The sequence below is a fragment of the Microtus pennsylvanicus genome, chromosome 15 (assembly GCF_037038515.1).
Source record: "Microtus pennsylvanicus isolate mMicPen1 chromosome 15, mMicPen1.hap1, whole genome shotgun sequence".
Lineage (NCBI taxonomy): Eukaryota > Metazoa > Chordata > Mammalia > Rodentia > Cricetidae > Microtus > Microtus pennsylvanicus.
In genome coordinates, this window is record NC_134593.1 from 50,395,205 (window position 1) to 50,422,998 (window position 27,794).

The 27,794-nt window shown below is 34.5% G+C and overlaps 1 protein-coding gene across 2 annotated transcripts in view; it reads right to left on the reverse strand.

Moving 5' to 3' along the window:
• Positions 1-423: 423 nt before the first annotated feature.
• Positions 424-27,794, reverse strand: part of Klhl1 (kelch like family member 1) — a 228,833-nt gene continuing 201,462 nt past the window's right edge. Inside the window, exons 8-11 of one of the 2 annotated variants that reach the window (XM_075949699.1) lie at positions 17,535-17,697; positions 7,758-7,970; positions 7,067-7,238; positions 424-1,551 (exon numbers count right to left, since the gene is read on the reverse strand). In XM_075949699.1, coding sequence (XP_075805814.1) covers positions 1,492-1,551; positions 7,067-7,238; positions 7,758-7,970; positions 17,535-17,697 — 608 coding nt within the window. In that variant the 3' untranslated portion in view covers positions 424-1,491. Of the gene's footprint in view, positions 1,552-7,066; positions 7,239-7,757; positions 7,971-9,374; positions 9,546-17,534; positions 17,698-27,794 lie in introns of those variants that run through there. The other variant, XM_075949700.1, reaches the window with a different exon arrangement.

Here is a 27,794-nt window from a genome sequence, read left to right on the forward strand (position 1 = left end):
GTACTCAACACACTGTGCCATCTGACATGTTTCTACTACTAGGAAATAAATAATACATGATGCCTGCTCAAAAGTAATGACCTTGTATCAGAGGAAGTAACAGAGAAAATGTAACTCACAAACTGAGAGCAGATATTAATAAAATTTATGCAGAAAGCCGGGCGGTGGTGGCGCACGCCTTTAATCCCAGCACTTGGGAGGCAGAGGCAGGCGGATCTCTGTGAGTTCGAGACCAGCCTGGTCTACAAGAGCTAGTTCCAGGACAGGCTCCAAAACCACAGAGAAACCCTGTCTCGAAAAACCAAAAAAAAAAAAAAAAATTTATGCAGAAAAACACACACATGGAAATAAACACACCTATAATACAATAACCTTGTCAGTTTGTTTTACCTTTTCTAAAATACAAATGAAGAAAGACACACTGATAAAAGCAAATGCTCTATCTTTTATTAACTATTCTTATAATTTACATGATATATATTAGTGGTGTTACATAAAAGTTCTACACTTGGTTTTACAAACATTTGGTTTAAAATAATGTGCATATCAGTATAAGATGTGTGAACTGGGAAATGAGAAATCTGTTTTCAGTCATCCTTCTAGCAGTTATAATCATCCCAATTTAATGATTTGGAAACCTCTGTCTCAAAATTCTATGTTTTGTTTTAAAGGACAAAGTTCTACGGGTCTTGAGCATGCAGTGGGTATATTAACATCCAAAAGAACTAGCATCCATGCTTATACTGAACTCTGCACGAGGCAAATGCCCAGAGCTGTATTGACTCTTTGGCTCAGCGTGTTGACAATGCAAAGCGATGCGGAAAGCTTAGTGCAGTCTTTTGGGTTTGCCAGTTCCAGACTGACGACACAGTTGCAATATAATCCAGCCATTATCTTGGATACAATATGCAGCCTAGATTAGCAGGGCAGTTTGTTTTCTGAATGCAAGAGACAAACAGTCATCTGTCTCTCTAATTGTTTTCAAAGCTGAGGAAAATAAGAAAGAAGCACATTTGTTCCAACAAAACATTCTGCTTCCTAAGTATCATCACATCTGATTAGAAAAACATCAAACCAATCAGATGTTCCTAGATGAAGAATTATGACTTCTACTCTTGGCAGCTGGTTGGATGTCCTCACAGAGTATAAAAACAGGTGAGTGATCTGTCATTAAGGAACTCTCTATATTACAAATATGGGTCTCTTCTGATAAACCAGGCTTTGGTAACTCTAGTTATCATATGCTACGATACAGAACATTACCAGGTATCATTTCTGAACTAACTAACCCTTGGCCCCTTGTTGTGTCTGTGTTTTCATCTTTCCTATAATTCTGTTTGATCTTCTGTTGCTTTTGGCTCCAGCAGGTAAATCTATAAAAATCCTGTTCCTGAGAGGTTATCATCTCAGGAAGTTCTTTCTCATTCTTACCATACGATATAAAATAGCCACAGTAGCAAAGAAAATTCTTCCAAACATTATGCACATTAGTCAAGGTTGCTTGATGACAACCACACAGGCACCTGCTCTGCCGATGTTCAAGGAAGCCATCTGTTAAAAAAAATGAAACAAAAGACACAGATTACTGTCATATGAATCTACATAAGTTATGATATATTTTAAAATCATATAATATATGTATATCATAAATAAATGTACATTACCCCATTACAGTTAAAGACAGCACAAGACAATGAAAGGACTGAAAATACTACTTTTAAAACTGTAATTACTTTTATATTAGTGTGATTAAAACATGCAATTACTCATAGAAATTTTTAGCAAAAATCTCTAAAGTAAGATTTGAATGAAATAAATTTAAATTAAAAAGTTATATCAAAGATAACATTTGTTATGTTTCATTATAATAGTGGTGAAACTGCAACCACTTTAAAGTAATTTCCATAGATATCATATGGAATTAAATATATTATACATTCATCCTAGGCAGATAACTCACAGAAAGCATATTAAATATTTTTCAGGGATAGTACATAATTACTGAACGGTACACTCTTTGCTAAATGTGTTTGCAATATGATCCTCATTATAATGAACATGTAGAATTTCTAAAATGGTCCTGATTATAAAACTGTTAGGTATATATTAAAATAAAAGTTTCAAAAACTGTCTAATCAAATGTATCCTTTTGAGTTATAATTCTTTTTATTGATTTTTATTGAGCTCTACATTTTTCTCTGTCCCAACTTCCTATCTTTCCTCTCTCCTTAACCCTCTCCCAATGTCCTCATGATCCCAATTTACTCAGGAGATCTTGTCTTTTTTTTTTTTTAACTTCCCATGTAGATTAAATTTATGTATGTCTCTCTTAGGGTCCTCATTGTATTGTCTAGGTTCACTGGGATTGTGATTTGTGAGCTGGTTTTCTTTGCTTATGTTTAAACATGGAGTTACAATTTTATCTTACATAACAATGGTTTATCTTTCTCCTAATCATTTTATGCTTTAAAAATCCAATAATTGAAATATAATTATTATTTTTTATAGCTATTCATGTTTGTTTTTGCTTTTGTTTAGCTGGTTTTTCATTTGAAGTTGTGTTTTGTCCTTTCAAGGTCTGTGAAGAATTGTGTTGGAATTTTGATGGGGGTTGGGTTTCATAGAAACCCAATTGATTGCTTTTTGTAGAAAGCCAATTTTACTATGTTAATCCTATGGATACATGAGCATGGGAGATATGTTCATCTCCACATCACATCTATAAGCCCAATTGTCATCAGAAAGGCATGATCCAGAAACTGATGGGAGTTGCAAAGACCCACAGACAAAGACTAGCAGGAGCCAGGGAATCCCTACAGAAGAGGGAGAGGAAGGAATATAAGAGTCAGAGGGGTCAAGGACATCAGGTTCACAGAATCAATTAGCAGGGCTCACAGGGGCTCACAGAGACTGATGCAACAATCACAGACCCAGTAGGGGTCTGAACTAAGATCTTTGCATAGATGTTACTGTTGAGTAGGTTAGTTTTCCTGTGGGACTCCTAACAGTGGGAAAGATAGGTTGGTGAGTGTCTCTGACAAGTTTTACTTGCTTTTTAAACCATTTTCTTCCTACTGAGGTCCCTTTGCCCAGCTTTGATAGGAGGGTTTGTGCCTACCTAGTTTTATTGTAATTTGTTATTCCATGTTTGGTTGGTGTCCTTGTGTTTTTAGGGGGTCTCTAGTTAGTTCCCTGACACTTAGCTCTGAAATAATTACACTGAAACTGTGTTATTTAAATCACTGCTTGGCCTATTAGCTCTAGCTTCTTATTTGCTAACTCTTACATCTTAATTTAATGCATATCCATTAATATGTGCATCACAATGAGGTTGTGGCCTACAAGCAAAGTTTCAGCACCTCTGTCTCTGGCTGCTCCATGGCTTCTCCCTAAATCCTCTCTTCTTTCTCCCAGCATTCAGTTTAGTTTTCTCCACCTTGCTCTGTTCTAGCCTACCAGGCCAAGCCAGTTTCTTTATTAATTAACCAATAAAAGAAACACATAGACAGAAGAACCTCCCATACTGTCCCTGAAGGGCTGTTTGTTTGTTTCTTTAGGGAGAGTGTCATGAGGGATGGGGAGCTTGGATGATTGTGAAGGGAGAGAAAACTGTCATCAGGATGTAATGTATGAGAGAACAATAAAAACAAAAGTTAAACATCCTTCAATATCTATTCTCTTAAAGAAGGATCATTTGCAGGCTTTCTGTTCATATATAAAGTACTACCTGTTTATCTCCCCAAACAATGTTTTCCAAATTATTTTGCTCAGTGAAAGTTGTCAAGAGTTATTACTCCAGCTCTTACATATGCTGATTTTTAAAAAGCTAAATAATTCCTGAATATTTATCGGCTTAACTTACCTTTTCTTTTTAGGCCACTTTCAACATTACATTTAGAGCCTAAAGTTTTCTATGTAGTCCATGTAGGCTATATCACAATGATGAGTATTTCCTCAGCCAAATATATTATGATTATGCTTTAAACATTTTATATTTTTGAGATCAATTGATGTGGGATGTTCTTTTGCATGCTGTGATTATGTTTTAAGACCGCTGGTTAATAAAGAAGCTGCTTTGGCTTATGTCAGGGGAGAATAGAGGAAGGTAGGCAATCCAAGCAAAGGCACAGAGATAAAGAACGTGGAATCAGAGAGATGTCAGCAGATACAGGAGAAGCAAGATGTTAAGTCACAAGACAGATTATAATAAAATATAGAATAATAAAAATGAGTTAATTTAAGTTGTAGGAACTAGTAAATAAGAAGTCTGAGCTACTAGGCCAAACAGTTTGTAATTAATTTTTAACCCTCAAAATGGATATTTGGGAACTGACAGGAGGTTTCTTTCCTAAGAAACCTCCACTTACAATCTTTTAAACAGTGAAAAGAGATTATATTTTGTTATTTGAACTAACTTAATTCATATATCCTAAAAACTCCTCTTATTATTTCCTCTAGCATTATAAATTTCATTGTGGTGACCAGAAAAGACTGGTCACAGATTCCATTAGTACAGTCAAGCAAAGGTGTATCTGTGGTACCAGGTTTCTTAGTTACTTTTCAAAAATTCCTCTTTATAAATTAGGTCCATATAAATTTCACTCCAGCATGAAAGAATAATGATAATAATCAATTGATGTATGTAACAAGCATCTACACATGCCCTACAGCATAAACATTCCACACAGTAGTGGCAGTAAGAAGACTATGTGCTTTCACCTTGGTCAGAGATAAATGATAAATTTACTTTGTTGCTAGAAATACATATTTTCTAACCAAGTGCAAGGGTTAAGCTCAATATTAAATGTCACAGTAAAATTCACTAACCTACATATGTGCCAATATGACAATTCTTATAATTCTATCTAACGTAGCACATTTTTAAAAACATGCATTCTTGGATATTTTCAAAGATAATAGATTTTCCTTATTTATTCTGAGGACTAGCCCTTTGTGGGGGAGCTAGTCAACAGATTTCATGCACTTTAAAGTGGAAACAGAGCAAAAGTGACCAGGCTCATTGGACAAAATTAGACTAGAATAATGAACATTTCCAAAAGGTGTTTTATTTCATATATGCAAATTTATTTGTATGTGTCTGGGAGGTTTCTCCTGATAGGTACTAAAAAGTCTTAAAAGTCTAATAGATGAAAAGATATAACAGCAAAATGTTTAATTTGGTATTTTTCTTTTGTATTTATGAATTGTACCAGTTATAAATGTAAAATATTTAATTTAATAGTTTTAGAATTTATATTTACTATATTAAAACAAAAGTATAATGAAACTAATCTTCTGTTTGTAAACTACTATATGGTCCAGAGATTTAGAAAAATGATGAAAAGAGCCTTCAGGAGACTTTTACCTGTTATCAGCACTGACATTGTTTTGATTTCAATTTTAGAGGAATGATAAGCACAATGATACTTTATCATAAATATTTAATGAAGATATTACGTTATATTTTTATGCAACTATATATTCCACTTACCTAACGTTCCTTTATTATTGGTACTGTGTCTAAACTTCATACCACGCAAGTGAGACTTTTTCCTAACAAATAAAGTGTACTGAATTCACACTCTAACTGCTGTGGAAACACTAGGGACTTAGTAAAGTGAAGCATCAAAATATATCCTGGAGCATTTCGGTGAAATAATATATAAAAAATCCATTCCTGCTTTCTTTTATAGCCAATGCTGTTTGGGTAAATAATCCTTTTGAAACTGGAGTAAAAAATGGAATGTCAAAGAATTCAGTTCTAACAGTGCTCTTCCCCTCCCCCACCCCCACCAACATCTTTTCTTTACTCCTCTAAGTCAGGCAAATATATAGTTTTGCTTTTGGAGAAGTAGTTATTCACAATGAAGGTGTCTTACCCAACAATTGAACATAGATGCTAATCTAACTGAATGAGGCTGCTGAGATGAAACATTACTAAAGATGTGTTATCAATGATGATATATGTAAATATCATTAATGTATAGAATTAAAATTTTCAGATAAAGTTTTCTTTGTTTGTATGACCCAAATCAGAACTGTCAATTGTTAAATTATATAAGATTAAAACATATAAATTTTGTGTACTGTTAGTTTCAACTCGATAATAGTTTTGAATTTTACTGTGCTCATCAATGGCAACTTTACTAATATCTTGCTGTTATATTTTTAAGTAAAGACAAAGGTAGGAAAATGAAAGGAAAGTATACAACAACTGAATTTAAAGGAACACTTCTGAGGATGTTTCCTTCTGTCTCTTGTATGCAAGACCACCACAGCTATGTAGTTCAGGATGCTTTCTTCTCTAAAGAGGTTGCTCTGTAGTTTTCTTGTTTCCTACTCTACTCAGATAAGTGGAGCTTTTCAAAGAGAATGGGACTTGTTTCATTCTATTCTGATTCTGAGTAGGTAGCTCCAGTGCATATTCAAAAATAATCATTCACTCAAGAGGAGCCAATCATTTCTCTTCAACTTGCCAGGCAATGGAGATTTCTATCTGATGAACACCAGGAAATTTGGATCCTTTTCTGTTTATTTTGTAAAATCAACTGGGGACATATATTTACTCTGTTTTCTGCTTTTGACATCGAGATTATTGCTAACTGATTTTTACAGCTTTACCAAGTGGATAATCTCAACAAAGAGCAATAATGCACACAGGAAAAAATTACTGTCAGGAAAGACAAATTCTGCAACCTCTGTGTTCTTACTGCAGACATTTTTAAAATCAAATATCCTATTATAGCTTCATTTGCAAATATATTATTCTCTCAATTTTTAGTTTTGGTCACTCAACCCCTTGTGTTCCTTGTATTGATTTATTAAAGCACACCTTGAAAGATGAATATATTTTAGGAATACAAATTTATTATAGTATTACATGCATGAGAAAATAATACACAGAATTATTCATTTCTTGCATCTTTCACAATGCATGACTAAATTAGTCACTTTAAGGCAAGGTGGTTATACAAGATAGATTGCAATTCGGATAGTCATTCTCCATAAGGTGTAATTTAAATAAATTCTGTTTCACTTCCAGTAACTATGCCCATAATAATGTTACCTGTGTCCACTCATTAGTTTGTGGGTCATAGGATTCCATGGTGTTGAGGTACGTTTGCCCATCATAGCCACCAACAGCATATAGTCGATCACCAAGGAGACAGACACCAACAGCATCTCTAGGCATACTCAGAGGCGCCACCATAGTCCATGTGTCTGTTTTGGGATCATACCTAAAATTCAAGGACAATAAAATGCAAAGTGCAACTATACTCAAATTTTATTCTAGAAATGATAACTTTTAAAAGTATGAACTGTAAAATAAAATTAAGAAATTTTGTTCTCAAGGTCAAAATTTGGACGGATTAATGTTCTGAAACTTTTAGTCATGATAATGGTCATTTTAATTTTTTAAGTACTTGCAAACCATAACTGGACCTTTAAATTGATTAAAAATTCATTTGGTAAAATAAATAACTTTGTTTTCAAGATGAATATTTGTATGCATATATCATTATTTTCCATAGTAATTGAAATTTTGTGCAAAATTTAAATGGGGTAATATTTAATGAAGCCAAAGGAATGGCTTAAAACTGGGAAGACCTCAATTACATCAATTGGCATATACACTTATTTGAAATGGGAAATAAGGGATGGAGGGAGAGTGATAGAGAGGGAGAGAGGGAGAGGAGAAGTAATTAATTTAGTTTTGGGAGACATATTTGCTCTACTCTAGTGCCCTTGTGGCTCACCTTTCCACATAGTCCAGGAGCCGGGAACAGTGGTTTGAAGCAGGAGCATCATGACCACCCACTGCATAGAGAAAACCATCGCAGGTGGCCACTCCAACACCCCCTCTCCTCTTACACATCGGTGCGCACATGCTCCACTTGTTTGTATGAGGATCATAATATTCCATTGAACTCAAACAAGAACTCCCATCTCGACCCCCAACAGAATACAACCTGAAAACACAAATTAGATAAACAGTTAACATTATAGTTTGGATGGCAAAATGTAAAACATATAGTTATAAACAAATTGCACAGTGTGAAATACATATCTTAACGAAGAAAGTCCATATAGATATGGAATTTTTGTTATTGCAACATTCAGTATTTTAAGATTAAAAAAATAGTTTTCTAATCTTAGAATCTATAAACTATTATTACTTTGCATATAATAGAAATGATTAAACAGAAATTATATATTAATTTGAATTAATACTTGGTAATATTTATTAGATTTTTAAAATATATAAAAAGTTAGAAGAAAGATGACACCAGTTAGAGCACTGTTACAGTCTTATTTCCAATCAGTAACCTTGCTTGCCACATGCACAGATAACAAATTGCACTGTTACAGTCTAGGACACTAACCATGGAATATGCTAATGCATGTTGTCATAACAACTGTCTTTTGTATTGTGTATTATGGAGTTTAAGCAAACTTCACAGGAAACTCTTGATACTTGCTTGAATAGATAATTCTGAAATTTACACTCATTTTGCTATATTTGATAGGATCCTTCACGTAACATAAGGGCCTGCTTGTTGGGCTTGCTTGTTGGGGTTTCTGTCCTGCCCAGTTCCCATAGCCCTTTGTCCCAAAGAAATCACACAGTCTACATTAGTTATAAACTGATTGGCCCATAGCTCAGGTTTTGTATTAGCTCTTATAACTTATATAAACCATTATTCTTTTCTATGTTAGCCACATGGCTTGGTTTCTTTTTCGGCTGGGCAGGTCACATATTCCTTCTTCAGTGTCTGGGCAGGATTGCAGAAAGAGCTTACTTCTTCCCAGAATACTCCTGTTCTTATTGCCCTGCCTCTACTTCCTGTCTGGCTGTCTTGCCTATACCTCCTGCCTGGCTACTGGCCAATCAACATTTATTTAAAACATAAATGACAGAATACATAATTGTCCCATACTAACTTCAAAAATAAGTTACACATCAAGACTGAGATTAAATGATTTAAAAATACAGAGTCTAACCCTCAAAAATCACTTCTTTACCTTATGGTAATTCGTAGAGATTTCTTTCTATGTGAGAACACTTAATCCTTTAATATTTTTGCATGTGACACATAATATCATATATATCATCTATCTATCTACTACCTATCTATCTATCTATTGCATATATTTGTACATTAGTAAACAGTTTTTAAAAATCCTGTAATTCTGTTTGCTATTAATAAATAAAGCAGACATATAGATATGTTTATTGAGGTCTCTAAGTGCCACAATTCAGAATCTGTGTCAAGAAAGCCTTGGTGGTATATGGATTATATTTGCTATTTTACCTAAGCAATTACGCTATGTCTCAATGACAAAATAACATTTTCATAAAAAGAAAGATTACAGTGATAGTTAAACTAGAGGCTAAGGATCTCTGGAAGATGGAAGATTTTGAAATTGACTAAGTAGTGATCAGAGTTAGTGGAGAGAGTAGAAATTGATGCTGTTGTGACCTCTGGAGTTAATCAGGGTGAACAATAGCTGCAGGCCATGTAGTCATTAATTCTGATGGAAGTCTTTTGGACAATTCCCATAGTAAAGACATCAAGAAAAGAAAGTACAATTTACTTATCTTTTAATACTTTATTATCAAATTGATCCTTAGTCATAACTATTATTCTTAACCTGCCTATAAACATGCACACTTAATTCTCCATTTTTCAGTTTCAAAAGAGATGCACAAAATCAATGTACCACACGGCATATTATAGTGTGGACACTTCAGGCTGTCTGGTCCATGCTCTAGTATTCTTAACAATTCTGCAATATGGTACTTAAGCTGATTTCAAACTATAGATACATTTTTTATTATGCCATTGCAGTTTTTCATGCTGCACGACATAATAAAATATGGTCGGTAGCTTGAGTGTTCTCTGTGTGACTGCCATGCAGCCTTGCATGATCACCCAGAAGCTGTCTGCTCACTCTCTATCTTAATATATGTATATATATATATATATATATATATATTTAACTTTATATATGCATATATAAAGTTAAATATTGATTTTATTAACATACTTTTCAATAATAGCAGTAACAATGGATTTTAGAAAAACTGATAGTTTGAAAATACACAAAAGTTCTTTGAAAATTGGTAGTTTAGGAATCATTTAAAGAGATAGCAAAGTATTTGTTTACAGCTCCATAAATACAGTAGGAAAACTGATAGGTGTATTTCTACAATGGAAAAAGAAATCGAAATGAGTACTTTGTCAGCATAGCTAGTCAACTAAACCTATTCATAATCTACTTATTTGTACACAAACAAAGAACTAAAATGTAAAAATAAAATGTAAACGTTTAGTCTATTCACAACCTACTTATTTGTACACAATCAAAGAACTAAAATGTAAAAATAAATAAAAAATAATATTGTATTTATTACTAAAAGTATAATAACAAAATATAAAACAACGGACTTGAGCTGCTAGAATAATGTTGCCCTCTACACGCAGACTTTGATGAGCAACTAGTCATGTGTATCCTCAGATGCCTCTCTTCATCTATTTAATCATGGTTTTGTCTCACAGCTTGCTTTCACCAAGAGGACAAATTAGATGTGGGGACTCTGAAGAGCAAAGAAGATTCCAACGCTGAGGTAAATGATCTGACAACATATGAAGTGACAGCTGACAGCATCCCAGCACGAAAGGAAACATGACATTTCAAGTCAGCACTGAAAACTGAGTGAAATCTGCAGAATGAAGAAATGCAAGGGCAGCATTGCCCGTACGAAAAGCATGTGTGGAGGCGAGGGTGATGGAAGGTAACAGCAGGTGATGTATAAGAAGGGACAGGTGCTTGGGAGGAGGGGATGGAGTGATGCAACTGGATGAAAAGATAGACGAAGGATGAAAGAGGTGTGGTAGCCAAGATAGGAAGCTGTGATTTCATTCTCAATCTACAAGAAAAAAAATTGCCAAGTAACATCATTAAAAAATCATCAGGCTTTGTCTTCTGTTTGATATGAATATCGAGCAGCAAATATCTTGCATAATAGTGTTGTCATAGGATACAGACATATACTTGATTTTCACAAAGTGACATGCTTTGCTGAGAATAACAAGAATCCAACTTTTCCCATGATCTTCTATTTCTTCCAAGTTTAGTTAGCATAAAGTTCATTTGACATAATGTTTTGAGACAAAATTTCTTTGCCTTCATATGTAGCTAATATGTGCCCACTAAAACTACTGATTTTATATTATCACATATACTTTAGGAAACATTATCTATCTATCTATCTATCTATCTATCTATCTATCTATCTATCTATCTATCTATCTATAATCTATCTATCTATGTATCTATCTAACTATCCATCTACACTTCTGGGAACATAAATATATGTGTGTTTATATTATGTGAACATATATATATAAATAAATATATGGGAAATAAATCTTGCATTGTCAAATTATATGTTCAAAGTTTACAGTAGGGGTATTATAATGCTGAACGCAGGTTACCTGTATTCATTTATTTACTCTGCAGTTGTGAGACGCAGTTTTGGTCTGATAGTATGTGGTTAACTGGTATTGAACTCACAGCAGTTCTCCTGTTTCCCTTGTGCTGGTGTTAACGTAATGCAACAGAAAGCCCAGTTACGGTTTCCACTCTTAGGTAAACCCCCTCTGTGTCAAAAGAGTGAGATTTAACTTTTCTTCTAATCTGCAACTTTTCAGAAGCTGGCAGAAAACCAATACCCCAGGTTTTTTCAGACAAATAATACAAATCCAGCTACACTGTAAGTTTCTTATTAACATTCATTCATTTCCCAATGATGGCGTAGAAAGATTGAAGAGAAAACTCATAATCTTTGAGTTTGCTTCACACCATGAGCTAGCTGTCTTGAATTTAGGCAATGTTAATCTTTTAAAAGGGAGCTTCATGTGACCTGTTTATACGTGGTATTAAAGGGAAAAATATATTTATTTTAGGAACAAATCTGCTTTCTACCCAAAAGAACCTTTCTTACGGGCTTCTTGTTTTTACCAGAAATATACAGGGTGCTTATAAACATCATTTCTTGTTCAAAAATATACCTATTTATTCTTAACGCCAAAGGGAGTATTGCCTAGTTATCCTCTGATCCAAGGAGGTTCCAAATTAGAGAGCGGGGTTGAAGAAGCAGAAGAAAGAAGGGAAGATGAGTGGAACGCAAACTGTCTTTATACTTCCATTGTGTTATACTGCTTACTACTGCTGTGCATTTACCCAAGTACAGCACATGAACACTCTCAACTGCCAAGAATTTAGAAGATATTCACTATTTCAGATGTTCATATCCACGGCTAAAAATCTTGCCTTTGTTGTCACATAAAAATGAAAAATTGGTTCCTTCATGCACGGTGACACATGATACTTTACAAAAGGAAGCCCTTATATAAAAAGTAACATAGGACACCAAAAAGCATAAATTGTCATCAAGAAGTGTTTTGAATTTCATAATACTAATCTAGGCCAATTTTTGATTTCTCTGCATCTAGGAAATCCATGCTTCTCTATGCTTTGCATCCCTTTTACCTCATATGTAGGTAGGTAATTCTATTCTGCCTTAAAAATAAAATCAAGTGCTTTTTAACACCAAGAAATCTTCCCAAATTGCACATTTCCTTGGACTTAAAGTGTAACTTTCTTAATAATTTGCATCCTAAGTACAGTTCCTTATCATTTTTCATAGTTAAATAAAAGCCATATGATTCTAATATAATTTTCAAGATATTTCAAGGTTTGGCCCAAATAGATTGAAATTATTAGCATAAATATAGTGTTATTAAAAAGCCTTCAGATACCCAGCTTTGTAGGTACTTTTAGTGATAGGTTGTGGGATAAGGACTCTCTAGCAGCTCCCTAGATCTAGTTTGGTCCCTTGCTTTTTAATACAGGCAAAATCCTTTAACCTGATCCAAAGTCAATCTGTAGATGCCAGGGAAGAATGCTCTTGCTTGATCTTCTCAGTGACCTCCCTCATGTGAACTGTTTATTTTGGGAATACTCACTAAACTCCCAGACAGGTGGATGGCTGGTTTTATTCCTGCTTACAAAGAAATCTTAATGCAGGTTGCAAAGTCAGCCTTAGATTTGCTTTGTCTCCCACACAGGACTGAAGAACATGTTGCCTGCTAAAGGCTCACAGAGCTCTTGTAACTTTACTTCTTAGGGTGTGCTCATTTTATATCTGATATTTTTAACATAAAAAACAGCTAAAGGACATTTATCACAATAAGATTATATCATGAATTATATCATGGATTATTTATCACAATAAGATTATATCATGGATTCACATGATTTGTCTGAGCACATCAGTTTTAAATACTAAGGAAATTTCTTTTATTTTAGCACAAAAAATAGTAGAATAAATAATCTAAATTTAAGATGACTGGTCATTGATATTAATGATTCCTAATTGGGATAAGTGTAAAAATAAAGGATATAACACCTAACATGATTATATGTAAGTGGTATGTGAAAGCAAGAGAAAACCTTCCATTTGTAGATGGGAGTAAATGCCCCAAAGTTGTCAGAGGTGAAATAATTCCTTAATAGGATTCTGATGTGAAAGGTTCTATTGTAACGGTTATATTTCTAAGACATGAAAATCACCTAGACATTAAGAGAGGCATCAAACTACAGAACATTTTAGGCTGTTAAAACACTTTTTAGATGTAAGATAAGATTCTCAAAGCTACATTGTTTTGATTTAAAAGAGAAAGATGATTGCAAGTATAACAAAAGCATTCCAAATAGCTTCATATCAAAGTGCAATTGAACGAATGTACAGAAAAAATGTAAACAGTTCCATTTAAAAATTAGTTGCTGGAACCTTGCTCCAGAAGGCTTTGAGGACCCTAATGGATCTGTGGAGTAGGCGCCAAGAAGCTGTGACAACCTGTTGTTGTTCAATCAAGTGTCCCCAGATACCTTGAGTCATCTTTATTTGCACAGTGCCAAAGGTGTGCATGAATAAATTTACAGTCAGATTTTACATGCCAAGTTCCTAAAAAGGGTCACTATAATTACTATTTTGTTCCCTGGCTCTTTCTTTATCTTTCCATCTCCCAATGTTCCCACCAGTAGCAATTAGCTTTCTGATCTATAGCTCTTTCATCAGAAGCATACAAAGATTTGCAAGCGACAAAGGTACTTTTCTAACTAGGCACACCTACAGGTAGAACAATGTCCCCAGCTGGCCATGCAGCTGCAGCATGATGTAAGGTAAGAGACAGTTTTGTCTTTTGCGGTTAAGATTTATAGCCAGTAGGGTCTTGGTTCTCACAGTCAACTCACCAGCCAAAGCTGAACTAATCCAGTCTACATTTCGTACTACCCTATGCCCTCTGAGAACATACTAAGTTTTCCCATTTATCCTATAAGCAAGATAACTTGAAAACTTACACCTAATACTTAGAATTGATTGTCCACTGTCTTATGTCTATGTACCTCATGCTCTTGGGGTATTGGCATACCTATTAGGGGTTAGGGAACTGTAGGTTTCTGTGATTCTACTTCATTCCTTGTTTCTTGAATATTCCCATTAACTCTTGATACCATTTAATTATCATCATTCCTTTAAAACTCTTATGTTTAAAATCACTATTTCCAGAATAATTACACTAATATTTAATAACAAATTCCATGGCCTCCTGTAACTGATTCAGACCAGCACTGTGACCAGCATAGTGAAAGCAAGGAGAATACGTAGCACACAAACTCCTGGGTTGATGCCCAGAATTATATGGTGAATTGTCCACAGGTTCTTGCCAAGTGGGTCAGGATCTCCTCCAGGTGCCTGGTAAGAAGAACTGCTCATGCTATTCTCAGGCATTGCCCCCCGTCCAAATTGCATTTCTCATGCCAATTAACATCTAACAGTAATATCTAACATGAATGACAGTACTGGACTAAATTGAAATTCCTAAAGATAGTATAAACCGGGGATTAACACTAAATTACGTAATGAATGAATCTAAAATCAGGTGAAAAGAAATTGAATATACATTTAATTCATAATATGTCCAAAACTGTGACTGGACTCTCTATATATACATTATTACTAGGACTGGAGAATATTTTCTATTAACACACATAAATTAATATGTTTGAAAATAAACTCACAGGGAAGAATAGCTCAGATACAAGGTAATTATCAAACCAATGTTAAATAAACTAAGCAGTTATTCAAACATTAAAGCCTCTGTACTAAATTGCACATAAATATATCAAGTGAATTAGGATATTTTAACAAACAGAACACTGAATGAAAAGAACTACAAAAGGAATTCCTCATGATACATAATAATTAAAACACAAAATGTGCATAACAAAAAACAGATATCAAAAACCTTCAAAGGAAAACAAACTATTAAGTAACATATAAAGACAGACTTATCAGAAGGCCAAATAGCGATTACAGTGATAGAAACTCTATGAAAAATATTAAATATCATTGTTATAAAGGCAGGTACAGGCTTTTATTATTATTTTAGTGTATGTTTCTCTTCTCCCAAAGCTTATAGTATAAATAAAAGTCAGATAAACTATATATAGTATAGTAAAAGGCAAATAGAATATCATAGGCAATTAGTAAGATTGTGATTATATAAAAATAGATAATGTAATATACACTTTAGTTCTTTTCACGTAATATATGAACTACCATCTAACATGTCAGATAGCCAAAAAATAAACCAATGTGAATAAACTGAATTGTCTCTGACATAGTGTACACCATTATATACTTACAGAGTGATTATATTTAAAATAAGCATTCTGCCAAATTCTCAAGAAAATATTGGAAGATTCCACATCTTATTTATACTGAAGTGTAAATATTTACATACCTGTTAAAATTTGGTTGGTTTTGGGTTGTGTTTTTGTTTGAAATTTGAGATTTATACTACATACAAGTGAAATAACATCCAAAAGAACAAACTGAGGGAAAATATGAAATAAAAAGACTTCCTCTGAAGCAAAATTAAGTATTTAATATAATATTTTAGTATATTTCTACATGTGCGTATGTAACTTAAAATCACTTTTTATGCCTAAAATTTTCTTCTTCTTTTTTGGGGATTTTTGAGACAGGGTGTGTATCTGTACCTTAAAATCACTTTTTATGCTTACTATTTTCTTTTTTTTTTTGTTTTTTTGAGACAGTGTTTCTCTGTGCCCTAATTTTTTTTAATGTCAGTAAGCATATTATTTATTCCTAAAATAACCCTGCATGAAGTAGCTTAAAAGTCATGATAATACAAGAACATGAGTGCATTATCTGAAATCTGTTAAAATGTAAACAACTAACAAATATATTAAAGATAAAAATGTTGTCTTCAGATTTTAATTAAGACCATGAAATAGTTTCCACAATTGTTTCAGTTTAAATAACTATCTATAAAATATATCTCCTAAGACCTCTATAGAGAAGGGGAGATATTTCATTCTCATTGTAGCAGAGAAATAAGGATTACAAGGGTACAAAGATGTACATTTTCTGTGTCATTCCTCCCCTCTTATAAATACAGAAAACATAGCATGAAAAAGATAAAGCAGTGCTGGAAGAAGGCAGCGAGGACACAGCTTTATCTCATATCATTTTCTGACATGCACAAGGAATTTTGGGCAATGCAGTATTTCCCAATATCCCAGCTCTCTCATGGAGATATGGCATGGGTCCCCAGTTTTGCTTCTCTGTCAGGTTAGATAACAAAGTTCTGGCCATCAGAATGCCTGCAGTTTGCAGTCTTTACCTACCACCAGGCAAATTGCAGAAATTAGAAATTAACACAAAGACATATGACTGGAAAGTGAATTCAAAGTTCCACTTCTAATCAAGGAGCTATTTGCAATTGATTCCTGCTAACAAAAAGAAAATTAGATTTTTCCAATGGGGTGACATTGTGTATATCAAAAATATTCCATGACTGGAACTAATTGTCCAACATTAAATGAATTTTTGGTTTGTTTATTGTCATCTTGTGGGATCTTTAGTTATTTGGGGTTGTGTGTGTGTGTGTGTGTGTTTGTGTGTGTGTGTGTGTGTCTTTGGTTTTCTGTTTTTATTTAGTGTTTTGCTGTCGTGTTGTTCTTGTTTTTGGAGAGAGAGCCCTATCATAATGGGGACAGAGGTAGGGAAGTAGTAAGATGAGTTGAGGAAAAGGAAAACATGACAAAAATATATTGTACAAATAATTTAATAAAAACTCAATTAATTTTAAGAATTGCTAATTTAAGGGTGATAGACTGGTTGAAATGTGGATAGACTGCTACAATCATACAGGAAAAGTGCAATTAACAACAAATCTTTATTAACTATTTCACTCAAAGTTTAGAAATATCCTCATAGCATAAACTTAACATTCCTTGGATATGCAATTAATATTGAGAAAATTTTAAATTATTTTGTATGGTAAATATACATGGCTTTATTTCAAAACAATTCTTAAGTACTAACACTGTTACTTTTTAGCCTATTAAAAATTACAGAAAAATTTACTCACTTGCCATTCAGTGCTGCTACTCCAACAGTGCTCCGAGCAATCGACATACTGGCTACATAGGTCCACTGCTGACTCTGTGGATCCCACCTCTCCACTGTGTTTAGATAGCTCCAGCCATCATGACCTCCCACTGCATAAATAGGACCTTCAAGCACAGTTACTCCTAAAACATGAGAGAGAAAAATGAACAATGTGTTTGTAGTTTCCAGTATCACATTGTGCAGTGAAAGGTATTGTGAAATAATGTTTTTTTGGGGGGGTGGGAGGACTTTGTAGTTGTGTTGATCACAGAATGTGAAATTTGATTTTAATTGTGTATATCCTTATCCAGTTTGATATCAAGATAAAGTTGTCTTTATGAATGAGTTGGGTAGCTATTCTACCTTTAATTTGTGAAAGCGTTTTGATTTTGAGATTCTCATGAAATTTAGTACCTTTGCTATCTTGTTTCTTTTGAATGATGAAATTTTGTGCATGAGCAAATGATGAAAATTTCAGTATCTCTAGCATATAGTGTCAAATAGATATTGCTTGCTATACTGTTCCCCCGTTACAGGATTTTGATCCTTTGTGAGACACATGAAAATGTCAAATCTCAGTATCAGCCTCTGAGCCTCTGTTATTTAAGGGATTCAGTAGGACATGGTTACCAGATTGGATTCTTGCCACTTTGACCTAGCATATGAGTGCGTGGAAGAAGTAGAAGGAAATGCTTCTTTCCCTTCCAGATAACAGTTTATCTCATTTAAATTATGAATTCTGTAACAACCAATTGTATATAATTTAGCAACTTAAGTATTCAATGTACTATTGTTGGTAAGTATGGTCAAAGACTCCTAATGCAAATTCAGTTTTCATCAAACCATTAGATAAATGACCAGAACAGAAATGTAGTTAGAGAATATTAGGCTCATATTTATATCAATGTTAATCTGTTGTTACAAAATGCTTTATCCTAGCTTTTCCTAATTCCTTCTTCCAATATTATAACCACTAAAGTTACACGGTTTATCATTTGATGCATTACCCTTGCAAATGATCCCCAACAACTCATCTGATGAAATTTTACCTTCTACTCATATCTGAGATGGCTGCAGAACTATTTCCCATTAATTAAGTAACATTTCTATTTTGTTTTTATCCTTGACATTGCAATACTTCACTTACTGAAATTTTGTTAAAATGAATAATAGACATACTAAGAATAGCTATACAATATTCAGATAATTTATGTACTAGTATAATACATGTCTCTTTTACATTCATTATATACTAATATAATATATTACTGCTGTGATGGATGTAAATGAATAGATATGTATTTTTGTTTAATGTAATTTTAGAACTTTATTGTATTTGTGTTCATTTTAAAAGCAATTTAAATGTGGGGCTGCAGAATAGGATAATTACATTATGCACCTATTAAAATTAATTCAACAAATTGTCTTGTATGACTAATAAGTACAGTCTTGATTACGTGTTTAGTTTTCCAAAATTACTAAATTAAATAAAATTGAGGAAATTACTATTTGTTTGAACCAAATGTAAATAAAGCAGGTTGGTTGAAGAAAGATATTAATTTTGAAGGCTGATCACATACATTTTGTTCAACCATCTACTATCTTTAAGATTTTTTGTAAGTATTTGAATTCCTTGTTGTTCATGCTATTAGTGTTTATTTAGAAGATGCTTTCTTTGCATTGTTTTCAAAAATAATATTTATTAGGTTTTTAATACTAATAAATGTAACAAATATTTCTTGTCTGCTTTAAAAGATTTACAAATATTTTTATGTACTCTTTGGGAAATTCATTTATGTGTACAATAAGTTTTCATCAAATTGGAAAGTGTACTTCTAACTTTTGATGGCAAAGTATAACAAGCTTTGAGGATTGAAATATGAAAAATTAAAAATAATACTATAAACACACTTATAGCTGATGCTTATTTTGAAGTTTTTTTCCCCCAAATCCAATACCATAAAGGTATCCTAAATGCAATCCCCCTTTACTTTGTGTCTAAATTTGAATTCTGTGCTTTTGTGAAATAAACAGAGTTAGAAATTTCAAAGAACTGCAATGAAGGTACTTTATACTTTTAGGATTGATGAAGAACTTTGGTGTTGTATTTCTTCTGGTGGTCATGATAAATTTCTGGCAGAAATATTAGTGTCTAGAGTTAAAACAGAATGTTAAAACTTATTGAAAACAAAGACACAGGTCACCAAGGGGAACTTTTTATTTACTTCAAGTGACTATATTTATTTGGCTGTTTCCTCAAAGTCAGAAAACAAAACAAAACAAACAAATAAACAGAAACTTGTTTTCACATTTTCTGTCTCCTCAGGTTTAAACTCCAGAGTAGAGATATATAAGAGGAATACTTGGCAGTGTACTTCTGCAGAGACCTTAACCATGCAGGACAGTTCCACACAATTTCACAAAGGACACACTGAGCATTGTAATCACAATAACTGTAAAATGATGACTCGTACTAAGTGTGGTAAATAATAATGTTAACATAAAAATAAGATTAAATGCTAGAATATGGGCTTGGAAAGACAATTCGGTTACATAAATATATGGCATGTGTAAAGGTCCTTCTTTCCACCGCAAGAACCTGGACATAGAAAAGCTCCTAATGTGCTAGCTGGTGAGGGAGAGACAGAAAAATTTCTAAAGCTTGTTGGTCAGCTAGTCTAACATATTTCATGGCGTCCAGCTGGTAAGAGACCCTGAGGATGACACTCAAGATTGACCTCACTTCCACATGAACATACAAAAAAAATACTTGATCATACACAAACAATCATATATAAAAAGTAAGCAATACAAATTAAAATATGTGATTTCTAAAAATTGTTCAGCAAATATAGAAACTGGCAGTTAATGTGTCTAAATTAATAAACACTTTAAGCAGAATAAATGATGAAGTTATTTCAATAATCTGCTTGTACAAACACAAAACAGTTTATAGAAAATATTATATTATAAATGATAGAAATATAAACAGCATGAAATGTAAACATGTTTAAAGATTTGCAAAAGATATAGAAATATGGTGATGTTTGAATAATAGAAATGAAGTAAAATATTTGACTGATTGATTATATAAGACCTCACACAATTTAAACAAAAAATGTTCAACTTTGAGATACAGAAAATAACTGCTTAACAAGTAATCAAACAGAATCAAAATATTTAGATGAAATCTGGGAGAGCTCATTAGTTTTTAAGGTTAAAATTAATGTAACTCAAAATAAGATGATGTGTTTATTACAATTACATTACAATGCTTGATCAGATAATTGAACTGTCATGATATGTTTGGCAGACATAGAATGTTAAGATAAAAACTAATCAAAATTAATAGAAAGGAATTTGGCATTATAAACTCAAGAATTCAGTAAGAATAGGAGAAAATATATTCATAGAAATACAAAGTAAAAGGCCTGAATTTGTGAATGCATATGTTGAAGACATAATTTCTGCAATATCACTTTAACACCATTGACAGGTAACTAAGGTTACACGAGTTCTGAAGTATCAGATTCTCATAGCATCATCATGAGAGGAAATAAAGCAGTTCATTATCAGACCAAGGGGAGTATATTCTAGAAGGTACCTGACACTAAATCATAAAGAGGGGCATCCTGAAGAGCATAATCATTTGGACTATTTTTCCCAACTTTCTGGTCTGTGAATATAAGCAGCTGCATTTTAATTCAAAGTAGTTATTGCATCTTATTATAGCAGCCTGAAATGACCACTGCATAGGAAAATGCTCTTTATAAAAACTGAATGACATCAACTCACTTAAAAAAGATTTCACTACAAAATTGATGTCAATTATAAAATTTCAGGAAATCAAATACCATAGAATAATTGAAAAAAGAGGCAAATATCCAATGTTAGAACCTAATTATGAGCACAATAGTTCACAGCTTTCTAACAAAGTATTTTACCGAACACATGCTCTCAATGGCAATCACAAGGCATTTAAGAAAAGCCGGATCGTGTGAGTGTGAAGAAATTATACATTGAATCACAGTGGTCTGATACTGAATTTGGCATGATGTGAAAGAGATTCAATAAATAAAATCACTAAAAGAAGATGCAATATGCTATATTTGGTAGTGTGTTTTGTATATTCATACGTGTATAAAGAGATAATGGTTGTTTTATTTATAAAGATGAAATATTATTCTCCAAAATTATATATATAATATAATTATATATAATATATTATTATATATAATAAACAAATATAATATAATAATTTTATAATATATAAAATAAATATATAATATTATATATATAATTCTATATAGTCATCCAACTCAGGTTGGGTTTAATAACAGAAAAAATTTTGCTGTAAAGGATCTGGAAAATTTACTTTCATGTTAAAGATTCCCTAAAACTGATTAATTAGAACTTCTGGTTGTGGAGAGCAGAAGTAGACCAATAATGAGGTTGTGTTGTGCTAGCTTGAGTCTACATATTAGTATTCATTGCCCACTTCATTCAACTTTCAGGTAAAACTTATGAAATATATTAATTTAGACTTCTAGATTCCACCATCCCAAAAGTTATATCAGATAACATTTATAACTTATTGCAGAGACCTCTTTGCCTTGCTATATATAACCTGATGGAAAATTTTCTTACAAACCAAAATTTTTGACAACTTACTATCGTTCCATTTCTATTAAACTAAATAGATCTCTTCTTCCTATCAAGAATATTTACTGTCCATAAATTAGTCTAAAATACCAATTTATTTTTCAGAACTTAAGACTTAATGACATGAAGTCAGATAACCAAAGGCTAGCTTTATGCTTTCAGAAGACTGAGAACAAAATAATCCCCAATCCTGGCCACCATATATTCATTAGCAAAATCTACCAAGAGAAAATATTAAAAATAAAAGCATAAGAAAAGAAAAAGGAGAGTGCAAAAATATGAAAAGACTGGCTATTTGCCCTGCTAAACTGGCAACAGCCATTAAATAAAAGGAAAGAAAGTGTACTAGAGACAGAGGGCAGTGATTGAATGTGTTTTTCTGCTTGGTTGCTGGGTCTCAAATTCTAGAAATTCCTTTTGTGCGCGTGTGGGTGGGTGGGTGTGTCCCTGGTGAGTATTTCTAAATAAAGTCAGAAATTTCGGAAGTAAGAAACCACTGGAAGTGTTACTGCTATTACTACTATGATCCTGTATCTGTGTTCCTCACTGCTGTGACTCCTGGACTGGCTCTAGAAATGTGTCTTTGAACATATAAAACTTTGACTCAAAGTTTTATTCACTTTCAGCAGGCATTCTTCTTGGAAGATTCATCTCATATTGTGTTCCAATTGAATTTTTTTTTCCTGTCTCTAAGGAAGCCAAACTACGAAACAGCCAGGGCTCTATGTTAGAATGTTCTGAAAGTGTGTTTCCTTATCTATTTCCGTTTTGTCCATCATTTCATCCTCTCTTCCCTCTCTTTCCCTCTCTCCTCTCCCTTTCCTTTTTTTCTTTTTTATAGGAGGGGTGGGAGGGCTTGTTTTGCTAGCTTTGATTTTTTGAAACTGGTTTCCTCTGTGTAAGGTCCCTGACTGTTTTTGTACACCAGTTTTGTAGACCAGGATGACCTTGAACGAACTGACAGAGATTCCTCGCCCCCCCCTCCACGTCTGTCTTCAGAATGCTGTAATTTTAAGCCTCTACTACCTTGCCTAACCTCCTTTTGTTTTTTAAAATGACTTTAGTGGTTGTCGCTGAAAGGTCACAGGTTTCCCAAGAATCTCAGTGAAATGCCTAGCTCTTGTTTTCTGCACTTTGTAAGCTCCTCACTGGGAGAGGATAGCCCACCCACTTTCCTATGTCACTATTAAAAGTGAGCATCTGGATGGTCTCCTGTTTACTTTGAAAAGATCTGATTTTGCTGTCGATACAAGAGATTTTCAGCATTCATGACCTCTTGAGATATTGGCATACAACTTTCCCCAGTTTATTCCCTTGAAATTCTAGGAGCTGCTGCCTAGGTGTTATCTGACATTTTTTTTCTCTCAGGCATGGGTCTTTTAAAGTTATGTATTCTATTACCCAATGCATATGCAGGACTAAGTGTCATCTTAACATCATAAAAGCACAATCACAGTTCAGAAAGTAGAAAGCCATATTTAGAGGCAGAGACCCGCATCGGAACATGTACTGAACTCCCAAAGTTCAATTGAAGAGTGGGAGGAATGAGAATATGAGCAAAGAGGTCAAGACCACGATGTGGACACCCACTGAAACAGTCTATGAGAGCTAAGGAGAGATCATCAACTCTAGCCAGACAGGGAAGGAACAAGCATAAGATAAAACTAGTCCCTCTAAATGTGGTTGACAGTTGCATGACTGGGGAAGACTGAGGGGCCACTGGCAGTGGCACCAGGATTTATCCCTCATGCTTGTACTGGCTTTTTGGGGACATAGTCTCTTTGGATGGATACCTTGCTCAGCCTAGATATAGTAGGGAGGGCCTTGGACATTTCCTAAAGCAATGCACCTTACTCTGAGATGTGGATGGTGGTTGGGATAGAGGTGGGGAAAAGTGAAGGGAATGAATGGGAGGAGGTTAGAGAGTGGGAACTTGGATTGGGTATGTATAATGAAAGCAGATAGGTTAATTTCTTTTTAAAAAATTTAAAAAAAGATTCTATGGTGATATGCAAGATATTCGACAGTATTGCTATAGGATAGGGTCGTTTCAGGTTCCCTATCCTCAGCTGCCCAAGGAACTAACTGGGGACATCGCCTTGGACTCCTGGGAGCCACTCTAGATTCAAGTCTCTTGCCAGCCTTAGTTAAGGTGGCTCCCTTAACTAAGAATTGTGCTTCCATGCTCCCCTATCCAGCCTTCCTTTATCCCAATCATCCTGTTTCCCCAAGTTCCCCCATCCTCCCCTTCTCACTTTTCTCTCCCCATCTCCCCTTACCCCCAACCCACCCCACCCCCAAGATCCCAATTTTCTCCCCGGCAATTTTGTCTACTTCCCATAGGCAAGAGGATAACTATATGTTTTCTTGCATATCACCATAGAACCTTCATCTGGTGATGGATGGAGATAGAGACAGAGACCCAAACTGGAGCACTGGACCAAGCTCCCAATGTCCCAGTGAGGAGCAGAAGGAGGGAGAACAAGAGCAAGGAAGTCAGGACCACGAGGGGTGCACCCACCCACTGAGACAGTGGAGCTGATCTACTGGCAGCTCACCAAGGCCAGCTGGAATATGACTGAAAAAGCATGGGATAAAACCGGACTCTCTGAATATGGCAAACAATGAGGGCTGATGAGAAGCCAAGGACAATAGCACGGGGGTTTGATCCTACTTTATGTTGTGGCTTTGTGGGAGCCTAGCCAGTTTGGATGTTCACCTTCCTAGACATGGATGGAGGCGGGAGGACCTTGGACTTTCCACAGGGCAGGGAACATGGACTGGAGAGGAGGGGGAAACTTTTTTTTTTCCTTTTCTCAATAAAAAAAAATAAAATAAAAAAAAATAAAATAAAGAAAAAGAAAAAATATCCCAAAGAAAATAATAAATAAATAAATAAATTTCAAAAACAAGAAGTCTTATCTCCACCTGAGTCTAATGCCTTAACTAGTCATAGCAGTTTCTGCTCTCTGCTGCAGGTGTGGATGCTGGGCTGTTCTCTCTGCATAAGCCATCCTCTAACACAGTGCAACTTTTAGGACTTCTTTATTCAACAGAAACGAAGGAAGGCAGCATCCTTGTTTATTGGCCATCTACGTTTTCTAACATTAGAAGTAATTTCGTATTGTCTTCAGACTTCACTTCAAGCGATAAGAACCAACTGGCACAATTTATTTTTAATGAGCTACTCCGTTTTATCTCTGCATCTTAAATATTTCAGAAGCGTGCTGACAGGCAATTATTCCATTTATTAATGTCTAGATGTGAAGGCCGAGATCACACTTCTCAACAGGGGAATCTTGTCTGTCATTCCAAGCTTCACAATGTCAAGGCACCAAGTGATCCTCATTTCCTCATTAGCACACATTCACTTAAGTTGACACTAGTCAAAAGTATCTCAGAGAGTTGAGGAAGGAAAATAGTTTATTTTGTAAAGGAAAGGCAAGCAGTGGAGAGAGATGAGTTCTTATAAACTTTCTTAAATATGTTTGCATGAATTCTTTTTAATGATAATGCTGTTGCAACATGTGACGTTTAGTCCTTTCCTGAATGACAAAATTAGGGTTATTTGTGAGTTAAAATATAGAACACAATTTCATGACAACAAATAAACTTAGCAAATTTTGTGATCTATAACACTTTAGTAGTGCAATATAATTCACTAAATTATAAAGATGCATTAATTTAAGATCATCAGACTTTCACATTTTGTTTTAAGATATTCAAAACCACTGACTAGGATAATTCACAGTACACATTAAGTTGCCATAATTAAAAAAAAAAAGAAGAAGTAAAGAAAAACTTAATTTGCTCCTTTTATCCCCACCATACCAGGGCATTTGTGTTTAAGTGGAACAAATAATTAACACAGTTTATCTCTTTCTTTTCTATTCTTTTCTTTTTCATTTTTGTTTTGATTTGTTTTTCTAGACATAGACTTTCTGTGTAGCCCTAGCTGTTCTGGAACTTACTCTATAGACTGGCTGGCCTTGCCTCTCCTGAACTCCCTGGGAACAGGGAATAGAATAGATTTCCTGTGTGAATTTGGAATGGTTGGGGATGGAAACAGGAGGGGTTGGGTGTCAGGAGAATGGACAAGAAGAGTACTGGAAGAGATGAAAAAGGGGGGCACTTTGGGGTGAAGTATAAACCTAGTTTAATGGAAACTCCCAGGAAATGAAAAGGGTGACTCTTGCTAAGACTCCTGACAGAAGGGGATATGTACCCAGAGCCAGTCATCCCCTGTAACCAGCTAAATTTCCAGGCGAGGGATTTGGACACCAACCTAGCCATATAAACTTTGACTTACAATTTGTCCTGCCACAATACATACTGGAATTTCTTGCAGAAGTTGTGTTAATTGTCAAGCAATGACTGGTCTAGTCTGAGACCCATGCCTCGAGAGTGAGTTCACCCATGGAAATGCTTGGAGCAACATGACCTAGAGACTGGATAGCACTGAGACCTAGAAAAATACTGATTTAAAAAAAATAATCAGCGTAATGATGCCTAACGATATTCTGCTATACTCATAGGATAGTGCCTCGACCAACTGTCATCAGAGGTTTCATCTAGCAGCAGATCGAAACATACAGAGACCGACAGTCAAAATTAGGCCAAGCATGAGGAATCCTGCAGAAGAAGGGAGGAGGGGTTATAGGAACCAGAGTGGTCAAAGACCTCAGAGAATACACTAAACTGGGCTCAAAGGGATTCACAGAAACTTAATGGACAGCAAGTGAGTCTAATTGAACTTCCCTAGGCCCTCTGTATATATTTGAGAGATGACTTTGACTCTTTATTCTGGTTTTAGAACACTAATCCTCATACTGGATGTGCCTAGTTTTACTGTAATTTGATATGCCATATTTGACTGATGTTCGTGAGATACCTATCCTTTTCTGAATAGAAACTGAGGATGAAAGGGGACATAGTGGTAGGCTGGGAGGTGTTGATAGAAGGGAAACTGTGGCCAGTACATAAATAATAATATTAATAATAAACTAATTATTCAAAATTAAACATAAATAGCAGCTATGGAAGTATGTCAGGGGCAGAATGATTAATTACTACAGGAGGTAACTTGTTAATTATTAGTGATAAAAAAGAAAAAAATAAACATTAAAAAATTAGATTAATTGAAGAAAATTCTTTTTCATCTTGGATATGCGCTTTCTTGCAGATTGCCCACAATTTTTCAGTGTGACTGGGTGAAAGAGCTCACCAAGACGAGCTGGTCTAGTACTGAATAAGCATGGGATGAAACCGGACTTTCTAAACATGGAGGACAATGAAGGCTGATGAGAAGCCAAAGTCAATAGCACGGGGTTTCGAACCTAATACATGATCTGGCTTTGTGGGAGCCTAGCCTGCTTGGATGCTCACCTTCCTGGTCCTGGATAGAAGTGGGAGGACCTTGGACTTCCTGCAGGGCAGGGAATCTGGACTGCTCTTCATTCTCCAGAGGGAGGGGGAATGGAGTGGGGGGAGAGGAGATGGAGAGTGGGGGAGGGGACAATGTGTGGAAGGAGGGGGAGGGAAATGGGAAACGGGGAGGAGGCGCAATTTTTTTCAACAA